The 26,838-nt window shown below is 45.0% G+C and overlaps 1 protein-coding gene across 2 annotated transcripts in view; it reads right to left on the bottom strand.

Annotated features, from left to right (window-relative positions):
• Window positions 1-26,838, bottom strand: part of MAP1A (microtubule associated protein 1A) — a 48,136-nt gene that overhangs the window by 14,512 nt on the left and 6,786 nt on the right. Inside the window, exons 1-3 of one of the 2 annotated variants that reach the window (XM_056500103.1) lie at window positions 14,997-15,117; window positions 1,567-1,649; window positions 1,086-1,226 (exon numbers count right to left, since the gene is read on the bottom strand). Coding sequence is in view for 1 of the 2 variants with exons in the window: in XM_056500102.1 (XP_056356077.1) it covers window positions 1,086-1,226; window positions 1,567-1,649 (224 nt within the window). In the remaining variant the exon portion in view is untranslated. Of the gene's footprint in view, window positions 1-1,085; window positions 1,227-1,566; window positions 1,650-14,996; window positions 15,118-26,838 lie in introns of those variants that run through there. The other variant, XM_056500102.1, reaches the window with a different exon arrangement.

The raw sequence follows: 26,838 nt of genomic DNA, 5'->3' as shown, positions 1-26,838 counted from the left end.
TAAGGTCCCTATAATTTCCAAGACTCCTTGCAGCTATGCTGAACATATATTGACAAAGGAGTATAACACCTCAACTTCCTAAGCATCCAAAATGAGATTTGCATACTTCTTTACACTGTCTTCTTTTGCTTAGACAGTCCTTAACTGACTAGTTTCTGTCCATTAAAATGGATACCAGAGATAAATCAGAACAATCAGCTTTAAATAAATGAAGCATATTTGCTGATATAATTACAGCAATAATAATATCAACTGTTGAGGTATCATCCAGCCATTCCTGCAGCAATTATATATTCAATCAGACAGAGACATTCTAATCAACACAATCAGTGGAAATAAAGCTTCTCAAAAACCAGAGTAGCATATCTGTATTGGCAATGAGCACCAAAAATGTAAATCTCCCAGAAAAGCCATCCTATACCTAGCTGAGATAATCAGCATTGGAGCAGAGGTTCAGAGACACCCTGTAAGGTTCTCCAGGCCTCACTGGACTAATCCCTGACCAAACTTGTCTTAATTCTGCTCTATGCACAATGTTGGGCTGCAGACCTCTCATGTGCCCTTCCAAACTGACTGATGCAACAATTCTGCAATTAAACAGCAACCTTTGTAGTTGTGCCACCATCATTAATCTTAATCAGCATTTATCCAGTCCCTCCTCATCTAATGAACATTCTGAACCTTGTGGAATTGCTTGGTGGACTGATTGTGACATGAAGAGCAATACCCACATTTTCTAGGATGATGATGATGGCCTCTCTTGGCTGTTTTTGGAAGCTGCCCACAGGTATGTTAAGACCTGCTTTAAGAAATTTTGAGTTTTTGCCCACTGCAGAGCCAGTCTGGAAGGTTATTTCAAGCTGAACACTTAAAGGAATCACCCATGCCTGCACCTTGGAAAACTTAAGACAGAGTTAAAGCAAGATTCCCAAGACAATAACATTAATAATATATAGTATGCATTTTTTTTCTGGATTTCAAACCCATCTGTCTGCAAATGTGCCTCCTGAAGGAGGGCACAGGCTGCACTGCTCTCTGTGCTCTCTCAACAGGAGGGCATGTACTGGATTGCAGCTCACACTCACCTCTGGGTCTGAAAGTATCTCAGCAAACTTGTGGCAGGTGAAGGTGCCCGTCTGCAGGACCAGGTCTCCGTCCTGCTCCGAGCTGTGCCCGCAGAGGATCAGCAGCTTGTGTGCCGACGGGTCGCACACCAGTGAGCGCACCTGGGACACGAGGCAGGGCTGCTGTTACAGGTTACCTGTGCCCACCAGCCCCAGAACCCAAACCACAGGCAGGGGAGAGCTCAGGTTGTTCACAAAGAGCCAAATCTAGGTTTTCTACGTACAGGAAAGCTCTTATGGAAGAGGGAAAGCGCTGCTGCTGGCGCCCAGCACAGCTCCAGTTACAGCAGTACTGTGGATATCCAGAGCTCCTGACCATTCCACCAGCCCTTGCAGCAGACTGGCAGCAGGTTTGCACTCTCCAGAAGGTTCAAAGGGTGATGGTCATGACCTCCATGTCAAGCAAGGGCAGCAGGGCTGACGTGGCCCAGCTGGTCCTTACCTCAGCCACGATGCTGTCCACATTAGGATTCACCAGGATCACCGTGTCCAGGGTGTCACTCCGGTGATGGAGAGTTCTTTGGCCTGAGCAAAGAAAAGGGATTAGACAGGATGAGAGCAGCCAATGAGACTGCATTCAGCTACTGATGTTTTAGCCTCAAAAAAGCCACTTCAGCATGGGTTTGATTGCAGGGCTTCAATTTGCATACAAGACCCAGTTCCATACTCAGGTCTCAGAAAGCAGAGCAAACTCTTTACAACAACAAAGAAAGAAATCCTTCTTCTGGATCAGGACACTAAGCTCCAACATATTCTGAAGTCCACAGAGCACTCTGAGCTGCCTGCCTGTGCCAGATGGCTGTGTCTGTAAACACTGGTGCAGACAAATTATTCCCTTGCAGAAGTGCCCTGCCTCGTCACAGCCACCACAGGGAGGTGTCTCTGGCATTGTCTGAGCCTGAGCCACCACAGGCCTCTGTGAGCCAGTCAGGGGGTGCCAGCTCAGCTTTCACTGGAGTGGTGCAGCACTGGTAACAAGTCTCCACTCATTTGTAACAGTTTTTTTCTTTAATGAAGCATTTTTCTTTAATCCAAATGTGCCCTTCTAAGATGCTGCTATGGGAAGCACCTAGACAACAAGAATTCTCATTCTCATTCTCCTGTCAGAGGCACAGATAGGAACCAAGACAGGACTCTGCTCTCTCTCTCTATTTTGGAGGAAAAAGGAGAAGCCAAAGAGCAAACAAGACCCTGGGAGTGCAAAAAAGCAATTTGTGTGCTCACCTTGACACAGGCATTGTACAGATATTCGGCAAAATTCTACCATAATTGCAGGGCCCTATTAATTTATTAGACAGAAGGGTAGTGAGTGTCTGCCACGCTGACAGCCAGGACCAGAGCCACTGCTGATGCCCCATCAGATGGCTCTGGGGTGCAGGACAGCATGCAGCACCTTTGTGCAGCACTTCCCTGGTCACTGCACACAGCATGGAACCTGTTTTGATTACAGTCTTTGCAATACCTACCTCTGGACATTGCATCCTCTCAACAAGCCAGGCACTTAGAACTTAACTGCTGGAATGAATAGTTTATAGGGTTTAAGACTTTCATAGGTTTTACTCCCTCATATAGACTGGAGGTTCATAGATCTTCACTGAAAATGAACACCTGTTTTTATTTCACATCTTTTAGACAATTGTTGTTTGCTGCCAGTGTTGTTCTTTCCACCCTCCACCACCTCCCTCATTGCCTCTTTCTAGGCTGATCTCAGTCCTTCTGAAATAGCTCTATCAGGGAAGGAAGGAAGGAAAGGATTTTAGCAGTGTTTCCCACATCACCTGGTGCACAGCACCCACAGCAGCAGCCTCCTCCTGCCAGGGAGGGCTCTCGTGCACAGAGCATCCCCGTGGCATCTTCCCAGGCACCCAGGGGGGCAGGGCCAGCCCGTGCTGGCCAGGCAGCACTGGTGACAGTGCCAGCTGCAGAAGCACGGGGCCCTCCTGCAGCACTGAGAGGCATGAAAACATTGCTGCTGTCCCAGCAGCTGAGCTGTCCCCGCTGAGGCCGTGAACAAAGGCTGGCTGTTGGCAGCCCCTCACCCCAGGGAACGGCCCCTGCTCAGGGGAAGAAAGAGAAGAGTCAAGCTGCAGGGCCAGCAGCTGCTGGCAGATGGGACAGATGAATGGGGAAGGACTGAGCCTTGTGAAGGGCTGTGAGGATGATTAAGGGACTGAACTGTTTCATACAAGGCGAGGCTGAGTGTGGGGGAGGGATATAAATAAATATAAACAAATAAATAAATAAAGGAATGAAGGGGAGGAAATCAGACAGGCACTCTCAGTAGTGCTCAGTGACAGGATGTGAGGCACGAATTAAGATGCAGGCAATTTCACCTGAACACAAGAAAATGCTGTTTTACTGTGAGAGTGGCCAAATACTGGAATAGGTTGTGCAAAGAGGTTGTGGAGCATCCATCCCCAGTGATACTAAAAACTCAACTGGATCCAGGCCTGGGAAACCTGCTTTTGCTTGCCCCTCTTGGAAAAGTGCGATTGGACTGGACAATCCCAACAAGTCCCTTCCATACAGTTTGCCAGTTCTGTGACACTGAGAAGCAGTGCAGCTCTCCACAGCTTTGCTCCTGACGTGCTGTGGGGCAGATCCCCTCTCTGCAGCTGCAGCAGTTGATTCTCAGGAGGATACAGGAGCAAAGTGTACAGAAACATTTCCAGAAACATGGGCTCACTGCACACACCCGTGCACACCAATACCCCAGACTGTTTCTAAACTAGATTCAGAAGCAAAGCAGAGCAGCACATGAACCCCAGGCTGAGCTGTACTCTGTGAGTAAGGCAGCAACACAGCCCTAACACTCCTTTCTCTGGTGACCAGCACTAGGATATGAGGAAATAGAATGAAACTGCATCAGGAGAGTTCAGATTGGACATTAGAAAAGGTTCTTCACCAAGAGGGTGGGTAGCCTTGGGAACAGGCTCCCTGGGGAATTGGCTACAGCACCAAGCCCATCAGAGTTCCAGGGTTTGGGTGACACTCTTAGTCATATGGTTCAATTTTAGCTAGTCCTGTGAGGAGCAGGGAGTTCGACTTGGTGATCACTGTGGGTCCCTTCCCAAGAACATATTCTGATTATGTGGCCCCTTGAGTGCAGAATTACTTTGGTTATGGCAGAGGATAGCAAGTGAAGAGCAAAGTCACACTGACTCTGGAGTGGGTGTGAACCATTCAGGGCTGCAGCTGCAAAGACAGAGAGAGGATGGAGGAGCAGATGCTGAGGGTTTAGTGCTCAGCAGTGAGGCACAGAGGGCTCTTCTGGGCAGGTCAGGCTAGGCTGGAAGAAAGGACAGGGCACTGGGGTAACTGTGACAAACAGGATGCATGAGAGAGATGATCCTACAAACAGACAGATGGCTGTAGAGGCAGAAAAGGAGGTCATGCTGACAGCACAGCTCCTTGTGTTCTGCTGCTTTAAATGGAAACACCTAAAGCCCCTGTAGCTGCAGAATAAATTCTGGGCTAGTCTGAGGAGCTGTCAAGGATAGCTATGCAAGATGCTGCTTGTTATCTTCTTTAATCTTTCAGATCATCAAATCTCAGAGGTCTTATTCTGTTAATCAGGACTGGAAGATCCACAGTTACAGCTCACCATGCTGAAATCGGAGACCAAGTGTCAGGGCAGCAGGAGCCAGTTCCTCACCTTTGTGGAAGGATGCCTCAGGCACTGGGTCATTTTTGTGACTGTGCTGGAATCAGTCATGGTGCTCTGACTGGTACAAAAAATCAGAATGCATGTAAGGGCCAGAAGATGACTAAAGGACTGGCACATCTTGAGGAGAGAAGTCAGGTGGGACTGGTTAGCCAATAAAAGAGAAAATTCCTTTCTGAGGGCAGGGATCTCACTCACCAGTCTGTGTACCTGTCTGACAGTAGCTGCAAATCTGGGCCTGCAGAGCTCCCATGACTTTGCCATCCAGAGGATTGGGACTGCTTTTCTGACCATACAGAAATCAGCCCTTTCCCACCCAGGGAGCATTCTCTATCCCTCAGTACCTCCCTTAGGCCTTCCCACACCCTTCCCCTCCTTTGTCCCTAAAATTATTTAGGCTTACCAGGCCAGGTTCTACCTGTAAAGTGAACACAAATATCACATTGATAAAAAATACAGAAGTTTCAGAGTCTGAAAATGTTATCAAGGCTCACAAGTCACAATGATTAAAAAATGACTCCTCCTCACTTCTGGCTATCTTAGCTGCCATGAACACCCCTCTTCAAGGGGACACTGTTGGAAAGGCTCTAACAAGAAGATCCTAGATCTCCCTATGGCTCAGTACCTTTTGCTACACTTCAGCAAATTTCACTCTGAAATTACAAAATAACACTGAGATAGTGACTCTCTCATTGTGAGGCTCTAAAGTCTCCAACTGCAGCTTCTTCAGTGCCAATGGAAGAAAAAGGATCCAGCCCCAAATGGTGCCCATTCAGAGAATGAAACAACACAGCCATTCAGCAGCACTCCAGGACTGTACCAAGTACAGCAAGCCACAGCTCCTTGGGAGGGAGATTGTAAAGAGCAGAGGAAAAGGAGAAAAAGCTCTGCCCTGAGCTCTGAGCAGGGTCCTGCCTCTTGTCCTGTCTGTGCAGAGCCACAGAAGGCAGTGAAGGTGCCCTTGTTGAAGCAGGATCACCCTCCCAGCACCAGAGAGCACAGAGCTCCTTCCTCCAGCAGCAGCCTGGGCAGTGCTCAGCCGGCAGACGGGACCAGCTCTGCCTGAAGGGGCCCTGGGAGCTCTGCCAGCTAGAGAGGTAAGCTCAGGAGTTAAAGAACAAACACCAGAGCTTGCTTTGGCAGCAGTACACAGCCAATAACTGTGGATTCACCATTCAGGACCTCGTGTGGTGGGTCCAGCTCAGGAACTCAAACACAACTCCTGGCACCCCAGGGATGCAAGTGGGTGTGTTTATCACAATGACAAGTCCCACTCTGCTCCTCCTTACCCTTTGTAATGGCAGTGTTGTGCCAGGTGAGAGGGGACTCAGCAAGGGAAGGAGAGAGACACCAAGTGAGGAATACAGCTAGACCTTGGCAGAAACCCTCCAGAAAAGGCCAAGAGAGACTCTGAGTCCTGGCTTGTGGCTGCCATGCACACTGGAGTCTGAGCTCTGCCCCTCTGGAGCCTGAGGAAATGCAGCAGCCCCAGCAGTTCCAGGCACATGCAGCTCTTTGCTGCTTTTCCAGAGAGGAGCAGAGCAAAGGGCTCAGCCAGATCTCTGGGAATCACAGCACAGGGCTGTCTCACTGCCTCCTTCCCTCCTGACACATGTGATAGCTGCAGTAGCTACTTCTTTTTGTAAGATTATTGGGAAAGTGCTGTAGTTTTAGCTTGCTAGTGTGATTCAGCAGCTGAGAATGATGAGGAATTGGCTTCACTCAGTGTTTTGTGATCCAGCAGCAAGTGCTCTGCCTCTCATAATTCAGAAAAGTCTACTGTAAAGATTTATTTCACACTTTCTATTCTTAATCTTCAAACACACTGCAGAAATAGAGAAATATTTGTCGATGGCTAAATCAAAACATCTATCCCCTTAAAGGGGATCTTTGATTTTCTCAGAGAAACTCATTGCACCAGCAAAGGGAAAACATATTTTTAACAGAAATATGAAAATCATCTGAAAATTGGGGTAAGAAACTGCAGCAAAGTGCTGAGCCTCTGTCAGGGAGAGCCAGGGCAGAGCCATGTGCTGCCTGTGGAGCAGTGGAAACCATCACCCAACAGGTCACAGGTGCAACCAGGGCATAAAATGAGGGATTTTAAATTGCACCTGGAAAAGAAGGGTACATCAATGGTGCTCAAGCAGGAATATATTATTATATGTATGAGTTTTTATTTTTTATTAAAATTTCAAAATAGTGTTTGATGCTTTTTCATATTGAGATACCAAGTCACACAGATAAAAACACAGCACTACTGAAATAAAGCCCTGTGGATGTGCAACAGGAGATGTGCGTTATCTGGAGGAACTGAATAAACAAAGCACAGGAAAGCACAAAGCAGTGTGCAGAAAGAGGGAAGATTATTCAAACATCTTTGTGAAGCAAAGCATTCTATACAGACTGAAAGCACACCTACACCAACTTCTGGCTGTTACCAAGGGCAATCTCCAGACTCTGGCTTAGCTTTAGCTAATACCCCAGTTGCAGACTGACAAGAGTTTGGGGTACACACAGTATATTGAGCACTATTGTTCATATTCCAGTTTTATTGAAGCTGAGTAGAAGGTAGAGGAGCACCCTGCCCACTATAGCTGCACTGAGGGTCTCCTGCTGTGCAGCTCTGAACCTGGAGAAAACAGAGACAGGGATTACAGGCAGCCCTGGCAGGGAGCTGGGCGTGCAGCACACAGAGAACTGAGCAGAGAAGCACCCAACATGTGCAGGAGCACCAGGGCAGCCAGAGCAGAGCTGGTGACACATTCTGGGCTCCTCTGAGGGCTTCATCTCGAGCTTCCAACCACAACACCCACACACAGCTGTCTTCAGGCAGACAAACAGGACAACCAGTCACAGACAGACTTCCACAAAACACTGCTGCAACCCAACTCTCCCAGTGTAAAAGGAGCTGTGTGCTGCTAACACCAGAAAAGGAGAGAAATCTGATTTGAGACAGAAAAGGCACAAACTTCAGAACAGCTGATAGGCAGAGTAAAAGCCTTAAAAGCTGTAGAACTCTGCAACCAGAGAACTTGGTTTAAAAAGCTACAGAAAGAAGACAGCATCAGCAAGACAGCTCCACAAAGGAAGAAAAGATTCCCAACAGGAACAAAGTGAAAAAGTGAAATTAATAGAGAACCATACTAGGAGGGACAGAGAAAGGAAAAACACAGCAGTAAACCAGTAGAAAGAATATCTCTGGGAGGACCAGGCAGCAGTGGAGAACAAGATCTGGTTTCTAGAAACATTGCTGAATCTGTCAGGATGAAGAGGGCTGAGGAATCTGAAAGGGTTCTCAGGTTTCCTTTTATGTATAGTGCTGGAGATATTTCATAACTCACCTTTCCATACTGTTACTGCGTGCCAGAAGAACTGAGCATGCTCTCAGGTAAGAGCAGGCTCTGTGAAATGACTGACTGCCTCCTGGGGATTCACTGCAAGGGTGAACCAGCAGCAGGACAAGGGAAGGAGAAGAAATATTCCTTAAGGTGTGGGAGGTTGTGGGCACTTGCCACATCCCAGGAGATATTCCTGCTAACTGCTTGCCTGTGCTTCCCATCTTCCCTCCTCCCTGTGATATTTTCACGCCATCTTCAGCTCCTCTCCCAGGCAACCTCTATTTCTATACCATGTCAACCATAGCAACCATCTCATTGCTCCCTAATTGCATATACTGTCTCACTTTTATGCTAAAGAGCAATTTAATGGCTCAGCCATTTTAAAAGCACTAATTGAAGATGGAGATACTCACTCTGGAAACAGTTTCAAGTATTTCCAGAAGTTACTGCCCCTCAGCTGGAAGCTGTACCAGCAGGTAATGGATAAGATGAGCACTTCTGCCTAGGTTGCCAGGTGCTCCATTGGCCACACCAAATCTTCTGTTCCCTGCAGCAGCTTTGCTGACTCATGCAGGCCTTGCATCCTCCTGCTGAGAGCAGTGAGAGGCATCTGCATGAACCAGGAGTGAAGCTCTGCACAGAGACACAGCCTCCAGCTGGCAGGAGCTCAAGTTGTGACTTTTTAAATGTCTCCAGCTGAAGCCACAAAAGAAAACCTAAACACACCTTAAGACATCCTCTTATCTGGTGTCCTCACTCCAGCAACGCCTGGCACACTTATTACAGTGTGTAAGAAAAAAAACAAATTAATGTTTCCCCTTCCTGGTCAGTTGGACTCCAGCTGGGAGCTGCTGCAGTCCCTGAAACAGGTTCCCCAAAGCCACTGCCATTGGCACTGAGGCAGACACCCTGTCTCAGCTTCCAGAGGTGAAGACTCCTGTAAGTCATGAAGTTGGACAGCTTATTATCTCTTAATTTTAATAAGACTGTGCATCCCAGAACACATGCTCTTACAACCAGAACACAGCACAGACCGAAGAAAATTGCATGTTTCTCCTAGATGAGGAGTATCTGGTAATGCCTGACTTGGAGGCACAGCTCATGGTCTGCTCTATTTATTTATCTTTTTTTTTTTTTTTCCTTTTTCTTTCTCAGCTGATCAACATGACAAATAAACTGCCTGAGGCAGGAAGAACTTAATTGTATAAAAGAGGGGATGGTTGCACACACAGGGAAACTCTGAGATTCCTCCTGTTTGACTATTGAGGTGCCAAATTTCTAGCAATAGAGTCCTGCCTCTGATTTACAGCAACTGTTTGGACTCTTTGAACCTCATTCCTATTCCATACTGTTAACAGTCTCGTTTCAAGCAGCTTTTCTTCCCTCCCTTGCTTGTTTTTAGGATGACCTGCTGAATGTCAGCCCTCATGAAGACACAGATATTGAAGCAGCTGTGAGCTTGAGGGGCTGAGGTGGCTGGTGAAGCACAGGGCTGTATTCTGCCAGCCCCTGAGAAACAGCAGCTCCCCTCTGCCAACAGCTTGCTTTGTTGCATCCTGACTTTGCACTCTTGCTTCTTGTTGACCCTTGATAGATCCTCTGCATGGTCTGGGTTCCTGGGACTGGATTTACAGGGTGGAATACAGCAATAATGAATGTCACACAAAAAGTAATTTTGAAGTTGAGAACTTCAAGGCCTCCCATCCCTTCTGCCAGCAAACACAGGGCCTGTCCATTTGAAAGGAGAGGGCTTGGAAGCAGCCAAGGGGATTTCCAGAGCAGTCCAGGTCATCTTCCTCTTGTGATACCAGTGACACATCCACCCAGCCACAGCTTCCCACCAGTCTGCTTGAACAAGCTCACTGGATCTCATTCCTCACTGGATCTTGTTCCTTCTGAGGAGCCCCTGCTGCCCAATGCCACCCCATCTAGCCAGGTCCCTTCCAGCCTGCAGGTGACACAGTGGAGTCAGGACTGAGCTCACTAACCAGGCAGAATAGAAAGGACCAGGAGAGGCTCCCATCACCACAAACACTTCTCTCAGCACTGGTTCAGCTCCCTCAGAGACATGCAGGCACAGGAGCCTTCCTTGCTCCTGTGCCTCCCTCTTCCTTGGCAAGGTCTTTGCCTTTCAATGTGGACCAACAGCAAAAAAAGAAAAGCCACAACAAATAAAATTCTCACACTAATCTAGCAACCAAAAACTGGGCCAAAACATATATTATGCTTATACCCATCAGCCTACATGGGTCAAAGGCACAGAGAGCCACCCTAACAATGCTTTACTGCTGTGCAAAGGAGTCATTTTTTATTCAGGCCATTGACTTCCTACATGGCTTGTGTAGAGTCTGCACTATTGTCCAAGTACTGCAACTTAACTTACTCCTCTTAATCCATTTTTAGCAAGCTTTTCAGGACATAAATCTAGTCACCCAGAAGGTAAATCACTGGCTTCTTGCCCTTTTCTCTTCTAAGAGCATCTGGAGTGCCTGATTACAGACAGACACTCCTCAGACAGTTTTCAAAAGGGAGGTACTAATGGCCTTTTACTTCTAGATTTTCTCCTATATTGCTTAAAGTTTTGACACTGGAGCTCAATAGAGAATGGACAGATGAGATCTCAGTGAAATAAAATGTTAGCAAAGTGCAAAAGCAATTGACTAAATTTCTCAACTGGAAAGTCAATAGAGGAAGCCAGTTATGCTGCCATGCTTTTTTAACAGTTCATTTGCAGCTATAGCATGCTGTGAAAAACAGCACTAAACTTTTACAGCCCCAGGTAGGTTCTAGCAAATTGCCAAAGACTTCAGTGCCTCACAGGAAGGTGGATGAATGACAGTAACAAGTGCAAAAGACACAAATGTTATTCAGTAGCTCTGTGCTGACAACGGACATGCTTAATGAATCCCACCCCTCCATGATTCAGGAGTCTCCTTCAGCTCGTGATTCTCAGCCTTCAACTTCGTGGAGGAAATATTGACTTGATTTTGAAAGCCTTGACTTTCAAAAGCAAAGAAAGGGCTCACTAATTTCTTTCCAAGTAGTGATATTGGGATAATGCTGCTTTCCAGAAAAGCGGAAATTCATCGAAATTGTATTCCCCATTAAAAAATAAAGCCAAAAAACAAGCCAACCCAGTACTATTCTATGCATTTGAGAGATCAGTCGAGACATCAAGAGCTGTCTCAGGACAACTAAGAACCTGCTGGCCAAGGAGATTAGTGCTCATGTTCATCTGTGAATAAAGCATCAGAAGGACAGAAACTTCCTGAAGAGCTGGATGCATAACTAATTTTGCCATTTGTATCAACTTTTGAGATCTTTGAGAGGAAGCTGTGAGAGGAGGAAAAGTGATCCAAAGTCTCCACATGTAGAAATGTATCTCCATTTCTTTAGTGTGGAGCAAAGGTAAAAACAAGCCATAGAGCCTAGGCACAGCAAAGCATGAGCTAAAGGAGACTGCTTTTTGTGCTCTGTTCCACCACCACAGTGGCAGCTTCCTCCACATTCCTGCAGTCCACTGCCATGCTCTCAGCTCCACTTGTGAGCCAAAGCCACCAACAGTGCAAGTGGCAGGGGTCAGAGACAGCCACGTGCTGGCAGCTGCTGTGTGACAGGGAGTGTAGGACAAACAGATGTGCACTGTTCCCATGCAGGCACTGACTCTGAGCACTTGCCTGCTCCACCAACTTTCACAAAACTGGTAGAAGCTCGTTCTTTTCAATGTTTTGGTAGAAGGAAAGTGTTTACTGCAAAGACAGGAGGGGTATTTGTAACAGGAATTCATACTGTGGACTCAAGCACTTCTAAGGGGACATACAAACTAAGAAGTTAGACCAAACTAGTTCAATATTTTCTCTAATCTTTCCTGTCAACAGCTACTAGGCTTAGAGTCAAGAAAGTTCATCATTTTTTGGGGGGAAAGAAAAATAAATCTTCATTTTTCATCTCAGTAAATTAGGCATTCATTTACACATAGCTTGGTCTCTTTTCTTCCCATACACAGTTTCTGGGCTGATGAAGAATCTCTATCACCTGCCTTTCCTCCCCAGGTACTTTTACCTAACTAACAGGCTGGAAGATACTCTCTGTGTTTTAAACTAACTGCTGCTAGGGTCCCTGTGCGTTAACCAGACTGTCTGAACTGGGCTCCCATAGCATCTCTATCAAGGACTGGAAGTCTCTCTGCCCATCAAGAAGCAGTGGAAACTCTGTGATAATGCCTGTAGCAAGCATCCTGGGCTCAGCTAGAAGCAGCACTCACTGAGGTCTCTGTACTCAGGTACCTATCACAATGATGTATTACTGTATCTTTACCTGTTTCTGAGTTTCTTCTTCCTTTGCAAGATGCATTCCAGGAGTTACCTTGGAAGGTCTGTGTCTGAACGTGTACAAAGAGCACATCCACAGCCCACAGAAACTCATGGTCAGCAGTCACTGCTCTGCCCCTCCCCTGGTGTGCAGCCATGCCCCTCAGAGACATGCTGCACCTCTTGTTCACACATATGCAGCTCCCCTGCCTTCACCAAGAGCTGGCAATTGCTCACCATGCTCCTGTGCTCCAGTCTATCATCCATTTACCACCACGCCTGCTAGGATGGGACTCAGGTATGTCAGCACAACAGACATGACAAGAGGATTGTTGTGTCAGGAAAGAAACTACTGCAAAGCTACACATCTCACTAGCTGCAGAATGGGAGTAGGGCAGAAGATCTCACAGCCTGGCCTTGCCAGATCACATGGAATGAAAGGAGGGGAGGAAAAAATGTGTCCTAGTTCAATAACTACTGGAGAAATTGTAAGGACAGACATGGAGGCTGAATGCAGCCAACCAGTATGGAGCCATGAAGGAGACAGAGAGGGTAATGACTTTACACAGCAAAAGGGCCCCTACCCCACCAGGAGAAAGAGGAATCCCTGTCATTCTGGAACAGTGCCCAGCCTGCAGGGCTTTTCACAGTGGAACCAGAGTGACTTGGAATAGAAACAGCCTCGCCTCTGAGATCAGAGAGTTTAAACCGGAGCTTGTTTTTTCTGCAGTCACAAGCCAGCAGGAACCAGCTGCAGAATTTGCCGCAGTGTGTGTGCGTGTGTTTCTGCGTGTGTGAGTGTGCAGCAGCCATGCTCCTCCCCTCCAAGCTCACTGTGTGATCAATGACACACTGATTACAGCTCCCTCCTTTTTCCCCTCCCTACATCACTGGCAGTCCCAGTCTGATCACTCTCAGCCCCCTCTCTTCTATATTAAGAAAGCTTTTGTTGGCATCACTACTAACTAACTTCTTTTCATTGCTCCCTCCCTGCTCAACGAGGTTTTGCTTCTTCTCTTTTTCCCTCTTAGCCAAGACAAGAGTGTCTGACAGATATTCATGGTCACATACCCAGTCTGTGCAAAGTGCCAAACCATGCTCTTGTTCCTCCAGAACCCTGGAGATAAAAGGCCACATTTTGAAATACTTCAACATATTTCAGCTCTAGCCTACAGATAATTTAACACTTTTAACAAGAAGCTTGCTGGTGGCGACACTAACGAATGCCAGAGATACCCAATTTAAAATAGAACCCCATATGTCTGCGACTGCAGAGGTGTCATCATCACACAGTACCACTGGCAATGCAGGAGAGCTAATGATAAAGAGACAGCTGGCCCCTTATCCCTCTGTGTTACAAGGGCAGTACTGCAAGGTGAGGGATGACAAAGGACTACTGCTAGGAAAAAGAAATAATTTTGTTATACTCATTTCTTAAGCACAAAGTCCCTGCTTATATCCTACTAGAATGAAAATCAGCTCCAAGATCGGCCACATCTCTCTCTGCTGCCACAGAAAGGCTGCATCACTCACATTTTACGGGAACCTTCCCTTTTTCCTCCCCCACTCACTGGATGCATTTGGATGCTATTTGGTTTCCTGTAATGGAAGAATGTAGTGTTGTGAAGCTTGAAGCCAGACTTCAGCCACTTCAAGACTACTCATATGTGGGTGTGCAGCACTAATGGACAGAGAAATTGCAAAAGACGGGCCTTGTATCTCTCTTCTATCAAATCCATAGCATGACAGTCCACCTTAACAACCCTCCCCCCTCCTGCCTGGCATTAGCCTCATTCCAGCATCAGCACGGAGCTGAACGGTGATACAGACGCTAATACTGTCTTCCGCAAAGCCTTGCCCAAAGGCAGCATCTGTGAGATGCCTTGTACCACCTCCTCCCTTCTCCAGCAGCACACCATCTTCAGGGAAGACTATACTAGGATAAAACATAATGCTGCAGGACTCCTTACGTTCCTGACAGGCAGAATACTTTCTCTAGATTCTTCTCTAAACCCGTCTTCATACATCCTCCGCGTTTGAGCTAAGGCCACAAGTGCAGCAAACAGCTGAGCAGCTGCGGAATTTGGGTTTTGTTCCTATACTCGAGCACAAACAGCTGAGGAGGGGCAAGGTCCGCAGATCACAGAAACCCCAAGCTCCATCAGCAGCCACCATTCCCTCTTGCTACAAACCCCCTCAAACCCCCAAATTCCGAGGGAATAAACCCGCAGGGGCTACGGCCGCTCCGCGCAGGTGCGTTTCCTCACCTGCGCCTCCGCCAGGGCTGCGCAGCCCCGGCAGCTCCCGGGACCGCGCACGGAGCGCGGAGCCCGGGCGGGTCCGCTTGCCGACACCGACATCCCCCGTTACCTCCCCAGAAGGGCCCGTCCTCCCCGGCCGACCAAGGTCTTCCAAAGCAATGAGCAGCATCCGAGCGCGAACAAAGCGCCGCCGCCTCCATCCCGCAGCCTCCACGATACCGGGGCTGCTCACGCCCGACCGCCCCGGCGCCTTCCGCCGCTCGCCCCAGGCCGCGGGGGGAGGAAGATGCACCTACCATCCTGGCCGGGAAGCCACGGCGGCCGGCTGCCCGGGGCGCGGAGGATGCGGCGAGCGGCCGGGGCTGCGGCGAGCGGCTGCCGCGGCTCGGGGCGGGCGGGGCGGGAGCGGCGGCCGCGCCCCGCGGCTTTAACCCCCTGCGCGCCGCGGAGCTCCCGCACGGCGGCCCGGCAGCGCCACGGCGGCCCCGGCTCCCATCTCCGGGCAGCGGCAGGGACCGAGATCCTGTCCCGCGCTGCGAAACACCCGGCAAGGGGCAAACCCCGGCCGGCACTGGGCAAACCCCGGCCGGCACGGGCTCCGGGGCTGTCTGAACACTTTCCCCATCACTCTCGGCCGCTCCTCACGGGGTCCCGGAGGGGTGCTCCCCATCCCACCTTGCGCGCCTTCGGCTTAAGTGTCTCAAACTGGAACGTCCCGTCGGATCCACCTGCAGAGCTGCTCCTCCAGTTAAAGACAAGTGACTCGAAGCACCCCATGCAGCCCCAGCGACCCAGTCGGGGACAAACGTGCCTGGCACCACACACCAGCACCCAGCTGGTGCACAGAGGGCCAGTGGTGAGCTTGGACCACACTGGACAGACAATAAACGCGAATGAGTGACGCAAGAATAGCAGATATTCGACCTCTGGAGACCTATTTCCAGCATGTTTTCAGATAAATGTTTACACTGTTTTCTGAGAATCTTGCAACTTGTTTCATAATCAGCATCAGCTCCAAGGCACTTGGAAATAATTGTGCCTCCTTGTTTCTGCTTTGCTGGGCTCAGTCATCCCAGTCCAGCATTGGAATACACAGATTACCAGATTACTCCATGGTGTGCTGGTTGGCAATAGTGACCTTTTTTTATCTCCAGAGCAAAAACTGAAATCACTCTCACTGCCCTGCTTGCCTTACACATGATGCTGGCTTACTTCTAAATTTCAGAATTAACTGTGAAAGCTGGAGATGTCCTGCCGGCCCCACAGCAGGTCTCCCTCTCAGTGATGTTTCAAAGATTGTCAGACACAAAGGAATGCTCAGAAATAAAAAATACCACAGAATTTTAAGTTTTAAAAATTAAAAAGCCCCCAAACCAGAACCTTCCTTTCTGTAGCTTTCAGATAATGCCAGTCAGTGGCAAATATCTGAAAAAATCAATGCACTGGATCAAACATTGTAGATTTCTGTATGTTTTGGACAGGTAACATAGCTGCATCTTAACATCCTATTTAAAAAGACCAAAGATTAAAACATTCTCAAAGAACAAACTATGAAGAAAACAGTTCTATGCTATGGGTCCCTGTGCACTACAATGGATATTCTTCGAAACAGAGGGGGTCATGATCACTACGCATGGTACTTGTCATCCCACTACCACCAGTATGACGTGAGCTGAAGAGTTTTGCACAGTCAACGTGAATAAGGAGTCAGAAGTAAAGAGCTGAGTAAACAGGTGGGGATGCAATGACTGCAAATCAAATGTGCACTCCCCTTTTTCAGCTTAAAGATGCACAAGGTGAACAGAGGATATTACCTTAGAGGTGCTACTATGTAGCAGTGCTGAAGACAAAGCAGGAGGATGTATCTGCTATTACTGCTTCATATAAACTAGGCTTCTTAATATCTGAGTTAACATCATCCACTTCAGTGTAGGAACCACCCGGGTGGGCAATTCCCAGGGACAATTTCATCCCTTGGTCAGGTCTTTGGATCTTTTCTAATAAACCCACAACACTGAGACTTGTCTGTCACTCCAGAGAGCAGTGCCAATGGTGCAGGAGGGCAGGGAGGGGGTTACACAGTCTGGGTCTAGAACTGGCCCACGCTGGAAATTGCACTGCCATCAGCAGATTTTTCAGAGCACTCCAGAATGGCAGCTCCCACTGCACACCCAGGAAGGGCATATACCCTGGTCATTTCATACAGTGACACACAACTCTGCAAGCCTTTTCCTTTTCTACACCCACTATAATAGTGATCCAATTTAGCCCCTAGCAGGATATTTAGAGCAGCACCATCTCCTTCTGTATTGATTTTTAAAAATACTTATGTATTCTGTTTCAACCAGTAAAATTAGACTTTACTGTCTAATCAGGACATTTCCTGATATTAGTAATTGTTTCAAAATCCCTTCCTATTAATACTGATGCAAGTACACTTTAAAGCATGAACTAGCCGGATATCCTTAAGCACATTAAAACCTCTCTAACACGCGAACAGACCAATTTGTTATCTTCCATCCATGATCTTATTTTATAAGGAAACAATATTATTTTAACAATATGTCATGCTCTTTTCTCTTTTGCCTCAAAATACTTTATAAGTCACAAAAATTTTGCATCTTTCAGTTGCTATTGAGAACTTACATCAGAAATAGCCATCTCTGTGAAATTCATGTCTGAAAGTTGGTGCACCTACTGTCTCTAGTTTCCCTCACGTTCTACTCTTAGTTATGTGTTTACACCCCAGAAAACTGGAATGTATATTTTTATAATTTGCAAGTGGTTTTTTACAAGGAAAAATTTACGAGGTATAGTGATTTTCACAAAGCACAGTTCTCAGCATATGTGTTCTGTTTGACCAGCAAAACTCTTCTCAAAACCGAAGAGGTTCTTAAAGCAGCTGCTGCCTCTACCATGCACCTGTTATTTCAGTGGCCTAGGAAGCCTCCTGAACTTGTGCTCTTTCAGGCAGCCCTCCTGCCTTCATAGGATCAGGTAACAGTTAATCTCTTCTTTTTAGCTTTTTAAGAAAACAACTTTTAGCAATATAGTCAACAAAAGCAAAAGGGAACTAGTAAGGAAAGCACTCACCGATCTGCAAGGCTTTTCCAGTTCCTACAAAAAGGGCACTGAGCTTTTAATCAGGAAGACCTAGAGCTGTGATCAAGGTCATTTCCACTTCTTCAGTCCTTCAGGAGATGCAGAGATTGATCTGATGGTTATGGAACCTCACAGACCAGGCACCAGGATCAGTACTGAGATGAGGCTCATTGAGCTTCAATTCCAGCAACCACTCAAACATGAAAGTTTAAAGACACTATTATTCCCTGATGTAAGGATAGATTTATTTCAGGTATTGAATTAGAAAAGAGATAGTGAGTTCTTCCCTATTTATGCTAAAAAACTCAAACCACTTTTTTCCATTTTGTCAAACTGACAACTATGGCTTGAAACAAAGATCCTATCTTTGAGGGCTGTTCCCTGTCCTCATGGCTTTGAAAAAGCTACAAAGCTTCCTGGGATGTTAGGTGCAGTTCCTTTCTGACTAGGATATGGAATTAAACATGAAATTAAACTGTTAAAAATGTGAACTCTTATTTCATCACTACAGTATCACACTGAGCCAGTATCACACTGACAGGAATGTCCTGGATCATAAATAATAAGCAGCAATAGACAGGATCTTCCCACAGGCCAGCATAAATATTAAAAGTCAGTTCTTAAGATGTTTTTCTGTTATTTTCAAATTTTAGTGTGGAGCAAGGTCACAGCTCCATGTTTTTCTCTACAATGATGTTTAAAACTTTTATATAAATGAAGGCAGTATGTTTTTATGAAGTATAAGATTTCAGAAAATACATCTAAAGCATAAATCTTACAATGAGACTAAAGGTCATGCTTCTCTGAACAAAAGCTCCAAGCTATCTATTATCTTAAGCTCAAAAACATTTGATTTTCTTAAAAACTCTAGGCCAAAGGCCTTAGGAAGAAAAGATATCCTGATCAAGAATATACTATCTTCTGAAAGTGTTGGGACAGAATAACCATGGCCTGATCCAGATATTAGTTTGAGTAAAATATATTTATTTCCCCACACCTTTTTGTGAAATGCAGAGTTCTGGGTGCTCAGAATTCTCCCCTCTCCCTTAGTCTGCATCCCAGCTTTCACACTCTCACTGCACTATAACAACAAGGTAAAGAGCAGAGGCATTAAGCTTTCACCACAGCACACTAGACAGAAAAAAAACTGCCAAGAAGCACAAGGATTTGTTTGCATTTGTCCTCTTGGAAGATTTCTTTGCTTTGACTATCCACTGACTTCCACAGGCTATCTGCTTTCAATCCAACAAACCAACCAACTTGCTCAATCACTTCTAAAACCCTCTTGGCTATCTTCATTTCTGTCTAGGTACAGTAATTTTTACTCGTCTACAGGCTTTACTAGAATGCATTTAAAGAACACTCATTTTTGCTGAATACTGCATCTTTCTCTGTAACTTTTAATGAGTCTTCCTATCTCCTTTCTGATTCACAGGTATTTGCATTTTCAATGTATATGTTAGCTTAAATTCTGACCAAAGAGGCATTTCCCACTTTTGTCAAGTTTCCTTATTTTAGATAACCATTTCTGAAACGTAGTGACAGCCCTTTGGTTGTTGGTATAGTTTTGTTTAAAGTAACCTTTGATCCTGAAAGTAACCTTTGATCCTGATTCTTTTAGATAGCTTTGCAGGTACAGTTATTATTATTATGTTGTTGTTGCTGTATATAAAAATAAAATTACATATTTAGGTTTCTCTTCCTTAATTTGAGAATGATGTTTTCATCTTTTTGATGCTTCAGGGCCCAAGTAGTGGTTATTATCCGAGCTATTGAGAATTAGCAGCCCTAATGTGTTATTTTACAAGTTTGAAGGTCGAGATCCCAAGTCATTAATTCCATTTAGATTTGTATCATTTTCTTCTTCAAGGAAGGCTTTCCTCTTGTGGTAATAGCATCCCCAATGCAGGCCCAGAGAGACTGTCAGCACCTGCCACCAACCCCTTTCCCAGTTCCTACTTTAAACAAATCCATGAACACTGAGTTTTCAGTGGTAACGTTCTGGTCTTTCTTGCCCCAGAAAATAAGGTTTTAAAAATGGTGATCCTAATTTAACTCAGCAACTGCAAATCTTTAGGGAAAACAATGCAAGATGACCTGTCTAGAACTCTCGGTGGAAAGGATAAAGAGGTTTATAAATCAAGGCTGTAAAACTGGAGCAAACACGAGCAGCACTAAAAGGCCAGAAGGAACATGAGGAGAGGGACTGAGGCAAATAGCAGAGCACAGTGAGAGCAGCAGGGTGCTCCTGCTCGAGTGCCACACAGCTCCTGAGCACCCAGAGGGGTGGCAGGGAGGGACAGGACCAGGATCAAACCCAGGGATGTCTCAGTAGCACTGGATAAAACCCCCGTGTTTGCCTGATTCCCCTGAGCAAGGACAGACCTGCCCACAAACGTTCCCAGAGCAGCACACAGCTCTCCTGCCCCTCAGCCAGCACCAAGGCACCCCCAGACACAGCAAAGCCTCCCGCACTTCCCTCAGGCACAGCGTGCAGGAGGCAGCTCTGTCACTGAAAGGAACAGATGCAACAAGTATGAGAGAACCTACATGAACCAAATCCTTCTGCAAGATTCCTTCTCATGCAAAGGGTATTTCTTCCTTCCAGACACATGGAACTGCCTCAGATCACATTCTTGCTCTGGACCAGACAGTAACCTGTTGGAAAAGGTACTAGCTGCCCCAAAAATGGACTCCTGGGAAGGTGCTCTTTGAACACTGCCTTCCAGGCCTGAAAGGGGGTGCCAAGGCTGCCAACACCCCCATAGACCAGTCAGTCCAGAGGCACCAACAGCAGCAGGAACCCTGCCTGCTGTTCAGGGAGCAAACGCCAAGATGCTCTACAGACAAGGAGCTGGCAGGACGGCTCTGACAAAAATCACAGCAGGATCTCAAGAGGCAACAGGCATCAGTGGCAACACTGAAGATGCTGCAGATGGCAGGCAGGAGCCAAGCCAGCAGAGAAACCACGAGGCAGGCTCCAGAGAGGATAGAGCAGAATTCAGAATTGGCAGTGGCACAAGTAAAATTGCCAAGCCAACATACAGCTGGGAAGGCTGACAACACTCTGTAATGTAATTCCATGTTTACATGGCTGTGACATGGACTGGAGATGACCTGCCTAAAAGGAGGTACATTTTTTATTAACCCATACCAGGGGTTCATAAAACCACCAGAGGTGCTTCATTTTTTTTGTGTAACATTTAGAATTGGAAACCAAAATGTTGACGTGCAGACATTTTAATGTAAGCAATACAAAACAACATTTTGTGAACCTGTCAGGTTCAGGCAGATTTAAGAGGCATTGTTTAGAGGCTTCTCTCACAATGAATCCAGGTCTGAAGACAAGCTAAAAATTCTAGGAAAACCTAACAGTGACAGGATCTAGCTGCTACTACATGCAGAGATAGCACGGAAATAACCATATGGTACAATCTCAGAACAGAAATTGCTTTCAGGCATATTTTAAATTTAAAGAGATAAAACATTAGTCCCTCCAAACTAGCACTAGTAATTTGTGTGCATGTTTAGAATGTCATGGTTTCTAGATACTTCCTGTTTGTAATCTGCTTAGTCAAGAAAAAGGTAAAATGCGAGAAATACGCAAATATTCTTCAGACATGGATCAAACAGGACATCTATTTCAGGCACTATTCCCTCCTGGGTTTATGCTCTCCTGTATGATGAGATCAGCACTGCAGCACATGCTTTCCTGCAAGGATCTAGCTCAGATGAAACCAGAGAGGGAAAACAAATAGGGGGTGGGGGTATGGTGAGGGGAAGAAGTGAAATCAATAATCACTTTGAATTATTCATCCCCATGAAATAGGAATAAAAATGCAAGCAAATGCTATCTTTGGAACAGTGATCCCAAGAGAATTTTCTTTATAAAGTCTGTCTACTGCAGGTTTTTCTACAGAGTCATTAGTACTCACTAAAATTTCAGAGGCAAAGAAGTAGGATTAAGTCAAACTCAAACCATTCACTTACCTGAAGACACCTAACATTGTAAACAGTCATTGTCAAGTTCCGCATTAGCTACTGTCAAAGTGAAGGCAGACAAAATCCAGAATAGGCCTCACTTAACAAAATTATTAATAAAACACTGAGATCAGGTCATCTGAAAGAAATATGTCTTTGTCCTATTGTGTTGTTCAGAGATATTTTTCCTGCTTGTTTGGTTTTTTTTAACCATCAGAAATTTAAGTCTCATCCAACTTGACCATTCTAGAAAGTTCTACAGATGAGGACCAACGCCACTTTAGCAAACCCCATTGTTTAAAATCAATTCAGAATATATTCCACTAAAGCAATTTAAAAAAGGCCTGAGAAATCAAAACCGTTCAATCATTCCCACACTACTACCTTAAGGACAGCTCAGGCTCAACATTTATTTTTTAAAAGGTAACAAAGGAAAAACCAGTCACACTGGCCAAGACACAAAGTATCTAAAGAAAACAAAACAAAAAAAATGCTTGGTTTACACTGTGTCCTGAAGAAAGGTCCAACCCTTTTCCAATGAACTCATCATTATTTTCCTTTTCTATCAAATTCAAGGGTTAATCTTCCCTGCAGTATATATACATATACATATATATAAATACTATAGTATACTGGCATTAGATTCATGAAATGCAGCCCATCTTACCTACTCATGGGAAGCATTATTCTTATGAAAGAATAAATTTTTCACAGCTACTCTGGGTCTATTAAGATCCTCTGCTGAATATTGAGAAGAAAATTCTGTTGGGGTTCTTAAAAGAAAAGAACTCTGAGGATGTATAATGTCCAGAGGAGGTCTCTTAGCACAAAAACAAAACCAAGTAAGACCATAAATAAAAATGCTGCTTTTACCAACTTCAGCAGATGTTTTAATGCTATCTCATTTTAAAACTTTTTTTAAGCTCTGAAGGTCAAATAGTGTCAGAAACATTCAGTAAGTATTTCTGCTCTGTAGTTGAATGAAATTAAAATATATTTTAGAGACAATGAAATTTTAGCAGTAACAGTGGTGGAAGATTGCAGCACTCAGGCCAAGCCTATTCAAAAGATAATTTCTTGTCCAGGATCTAAGATTGACTAAGAAGCTCTCAGCTTCCAATATGAGTTCCACTGCTCTGGCATTTAAGTCCTAGGAGACTGGAAAACCCATCAGCAGTAAAGATTCAAATAGAATACTAAAGTAATGTCAATCAGCATAGCTTTACAGAAAATATGACCTTCCTTCTTAATAAAAACCAAATAAGCTTGTCAAGATCTCAAAGGTTGTATTGATATAGTGCAGTCATTATTTTGTAAGTTATGTCATACATGCCTACACCAGGACTTGTGCTGCTCACTGTATTCACAGACGACCTGGGAAGGAGGAAAGCAGACTGGTGGCAAAGCTTATGGAGAGTACCAAGTATGGCTGCAGATAAACTGCCAGGGAAACTTCACAATGCTGAGTTTTGTTTGCTCCTTAATCAGTATAAATCACATAGAAAATTACACTAACTATTGCTAACCAGAGCTAACTATTACCACGTGGGTATCTTGAGGTTATGATAACCTCAGTTCTATTCATGAGTCAGCTCACTGCTCAGCAGCAGTCAGAAAGCAATAGGTATGTCAGAAATCAGGAAAGGAAGAAAAAAACCCTTGTGCCACTGTGTAAATGCATAGCTCTACCCCACTTTGAACACTACACACTTCTGCTCCCAGCATCTGAAAGAGGTATAACTAGAAGGCATTAATATAAAATACAAAATAAAAAATACAAAATATAAAATACAAAATGAAAGGTCTGGGATAGTTTCCTTATAAGAAACCATTGGGTAAGTTTGGCCTCTGCAATCTGGAGAAATCATGAGCAGGCAAATATACCAGACCTATAACACAATCAGATTGGACAGGATTGTCCAATATAGGAAGGTATATCAAAATGAGACCAGGCAAGAATAAGAATCTAAGCATCCAAGCAATCAAAGATATGGTTGCAGGTTTCTTCCTGTGCCAGGTCAATTCAACTGTGCTATTCTCTGCTTCCTCTACTTGCAGTGAAAAACTGAAAAGCTCTGCAGAAGTTGAAAAGTCCTGCTACTGAACAGATAGAAAACACATCTCTCCATGAGCTGGAAAGAGATATGAGCCAGGACAGCAAGGAAGAATATTTTATACACTCATCTTACACTCCTGCCCATGCATCCATTTTTTTGTCGCTGTGCTGCGTGTACCTTTGGTTTGAACACTACCCACCCTAACATACAGCAGCCTTAGACAAGATGTATTCCTGCAGAATACATGAGCAACAGATTAAAGTATGTCTAACTGGTAAATCCTGGTGGTGTTTGCAAGTCCCACAGAGATATTCTTTACCAGTTATCTGGGAGAAAAATCTAAGGATGTTTGTGACAGGAATCAGCTGGAAAGAGCAGTGCTTGGGATTATTGCAGCCACATGTACCAACAAGAAACACAGGCCATGCCTTCTGCCTGGGAAGCTATTTTAGTAGACTGCAATTCATGGGGTCTTTGAGGTCATGCTCAGTGTGGTTACTATGGAAGTACAGACAGTCCTCAAGCACACAAGGAGGAAGCACAGAAGCTGAAAAGTGCTTGCTTTTGTATTTCTCTGGTCAAAAGTATGTTGGCAGACAAATGGTACAGAACAATTAATTGCTCAAGGACTAGAAATCACATCAAAAGTCCAAAGAAGCACTGTTGCATCTGTGGGGGAAAAAAAAGTCGTGTTAGCCACTGCCTTTTTTTCTACCTGAACATGCAAATTTAGGATATAGCAATACTTTTATTACAGCCAAGAGCTGAACGAAATCCATCACTCAATGATCAATGTTGCAGAAATCTCTCTAGCAAAGGCCACAGCTGTGGGGAGCATACATTTTCACTGTAATCTAATTTTCACAAGCAATTGGTATTTTGCCTCCTTCTATCTAGAACAGCTTTAGCTTGAACACAAACTTATAATCTGTACTATCTAGAAGCTATAATTTGAATAAACAAGGCAGCTTATTTAACTGAGACTCACCACTGAAAACCAAGCAGTGCAGTAGGAAAAAGCATATGGCACAAGCTGACACTCCAAGCCTTTCCAAGTTCCACAGAGAAATTTAATCACTTGCACAAGTAAAAACACTGACCTATGGAATATTAATGCAAAAGGAAGATCAAATCCAGACTTTGAGATAAAGACGTGCATGGTGGGCTTGTGCATTTGCCTTTTCCTCTTACTAGATTGTGTGTAACTTAACAACCTGGTTTGTACCAGGACTAAAAGTCCCTGACCTTTCTGCAAAGCTGAATACATAGAAGCACAGAACAGTCAAGGTTTGAAGTGGCCTCAAAACATCATCTGGTTCAACTTCATGGGGCATGAAACAGATTATACATCTAGCATCCTGTCCAATTACAACTTGAAAACCTTCAATGATGGGACTCTACCATGTCCCTGGGAGGTTTTTCCCTGTGACTGATTTTTCTCATGGTAAATAAAAATAAAATCCTTACCTGATTTCAATATTCTCCCAGTGCAACTTGCACTCCCTGGCCCTTGTGAAGGGAAAGTCTTCATCCTCTTTGTAGCTGCCAGCATGCTCCAGAAAGGCAGTAAAACCAAATTCTTCTTCTAGTCTGAGTTAAAAGCCTTCTAGGAATGCTCATCCAAAAGACAGCTGCCTTCAAGAGCTGTAACACAGCTTCCCCACATTCTCAGGGAGCTGCGGCAGATACATCTGTACCCTCAATTGGCACAAAGTGGAAAACAGAGGCATCAGTGGGATGTGAAGGATGAGCGTTAGGCTGAATAGGACAGGCTTCAGAGCCTGAAGGCCACTGCTGACAAGGCAGCTACTTATTCAACTGTTATTGATGGCTTTCAGAGCAAAACATTGTTTGCAAAGGAAAATGCAAGTTAATACTTGAAAGTGTTTAATATTTCTTGTATTCCTTTTACAGAGGCAAGAAAAGTATATAATCTATGTTTGATTATTTTAAAAAATTGTTCCATCAAATTCAATCTGCATGGTGTCTTTAATTGCTTGATTTTCAATTGTCATTAGTTACTTTTAAAAAGTTTTTTGAAGGCCAACACAAAGTATGGCTTGAGAGAAAAGACCACTGGAATGGTTGTTGAGGTAGTTAAAACACCCTAGTCAGATTGAAAGCAGCTGCTAATATTCACAGAGTTAACTGTTTTCAGAAAAAATGGCTTTCTCCGCACATCAAAATCAGTAGATATCAGAAGGGATACTCCCCTTGTGCTGAGAAATAATTCTTCTGAGCACTTCACCTCAAACCATGTCACTTTTTATTTGAAAGAAACATTCCCTCCTGGTTTTAAAGAACTCTCAACATCCAATGCAAGGAGACACTGCCCATGATCTTAAACTACTTTGGCAGACAATAGCAACTGAGAGCTGTGCAGAAGTGCACCTGGGGCTGCCTTTAGCATACAGGAAGCCACACTTGTGCTTATTTCTTCTCCTCACATCACGCTCTCCTTCCTTCAGACAATTTACTAGGTTCCAGAATCTCCAAATACATCCACACTTGATTTCTTGCTGTGCCTCCCATCCATAACCTGTGAACTATGCTGTGAGATTACCCCTACAGAAAAGGCCACGGTGTCTGTGGTACTCAGAGGACAGCCAGCAAGTCAGTGTGGGAAGAAAGAAACTCAGAACTCCAACAACAAATCAACTTCCATGAGATGCATTCAGTCTCAGTTTACTATTGCAAGCTCTGCCCTGTGCTTTTCTCTTATTGATTGTCCTGCATTTGAGATTCATTTGTTCCTCATCCTCTTTAAGCAGACTAAAAGCTTGTCTGAGGGTAACTGTGCCATCTCCATTTCCAGGGAACACTGCAGTTACATTCTAACTTCAGCTGCAAACACTGTGCATTCACATCCTACAAATACAGGTTAGAAATAACTATTGTACTGAGTGAGAAATAGCAAATGGGAAAGTCTTGTGATATTTTGGTAGACTGTTTTACTTAGTCATATAGAATTACCAGTATCCACCTTTCGTTTCTTGCC

This window comes from Oenanthe melanoleuca, chromosome 10, assembly GCF_029582105.1.
Source record: "Oenanthe melanoleuca isolate GR-GAL-2019-014 chromosome 10, OMel1.0, whole genome shotgun sequence".
Lineage (NCBI taxonomy): Eukaryota > Metazoa > Chordata > Aves > Passeriformes > Muscicapidae > Oenanthe > Oenanthe melanoleuca.
The sequence above is the reverse complement of the archived record's forward strand: the minus strand, read 5'-3'. Positions and strand labels throughout refer to the sequence as shown.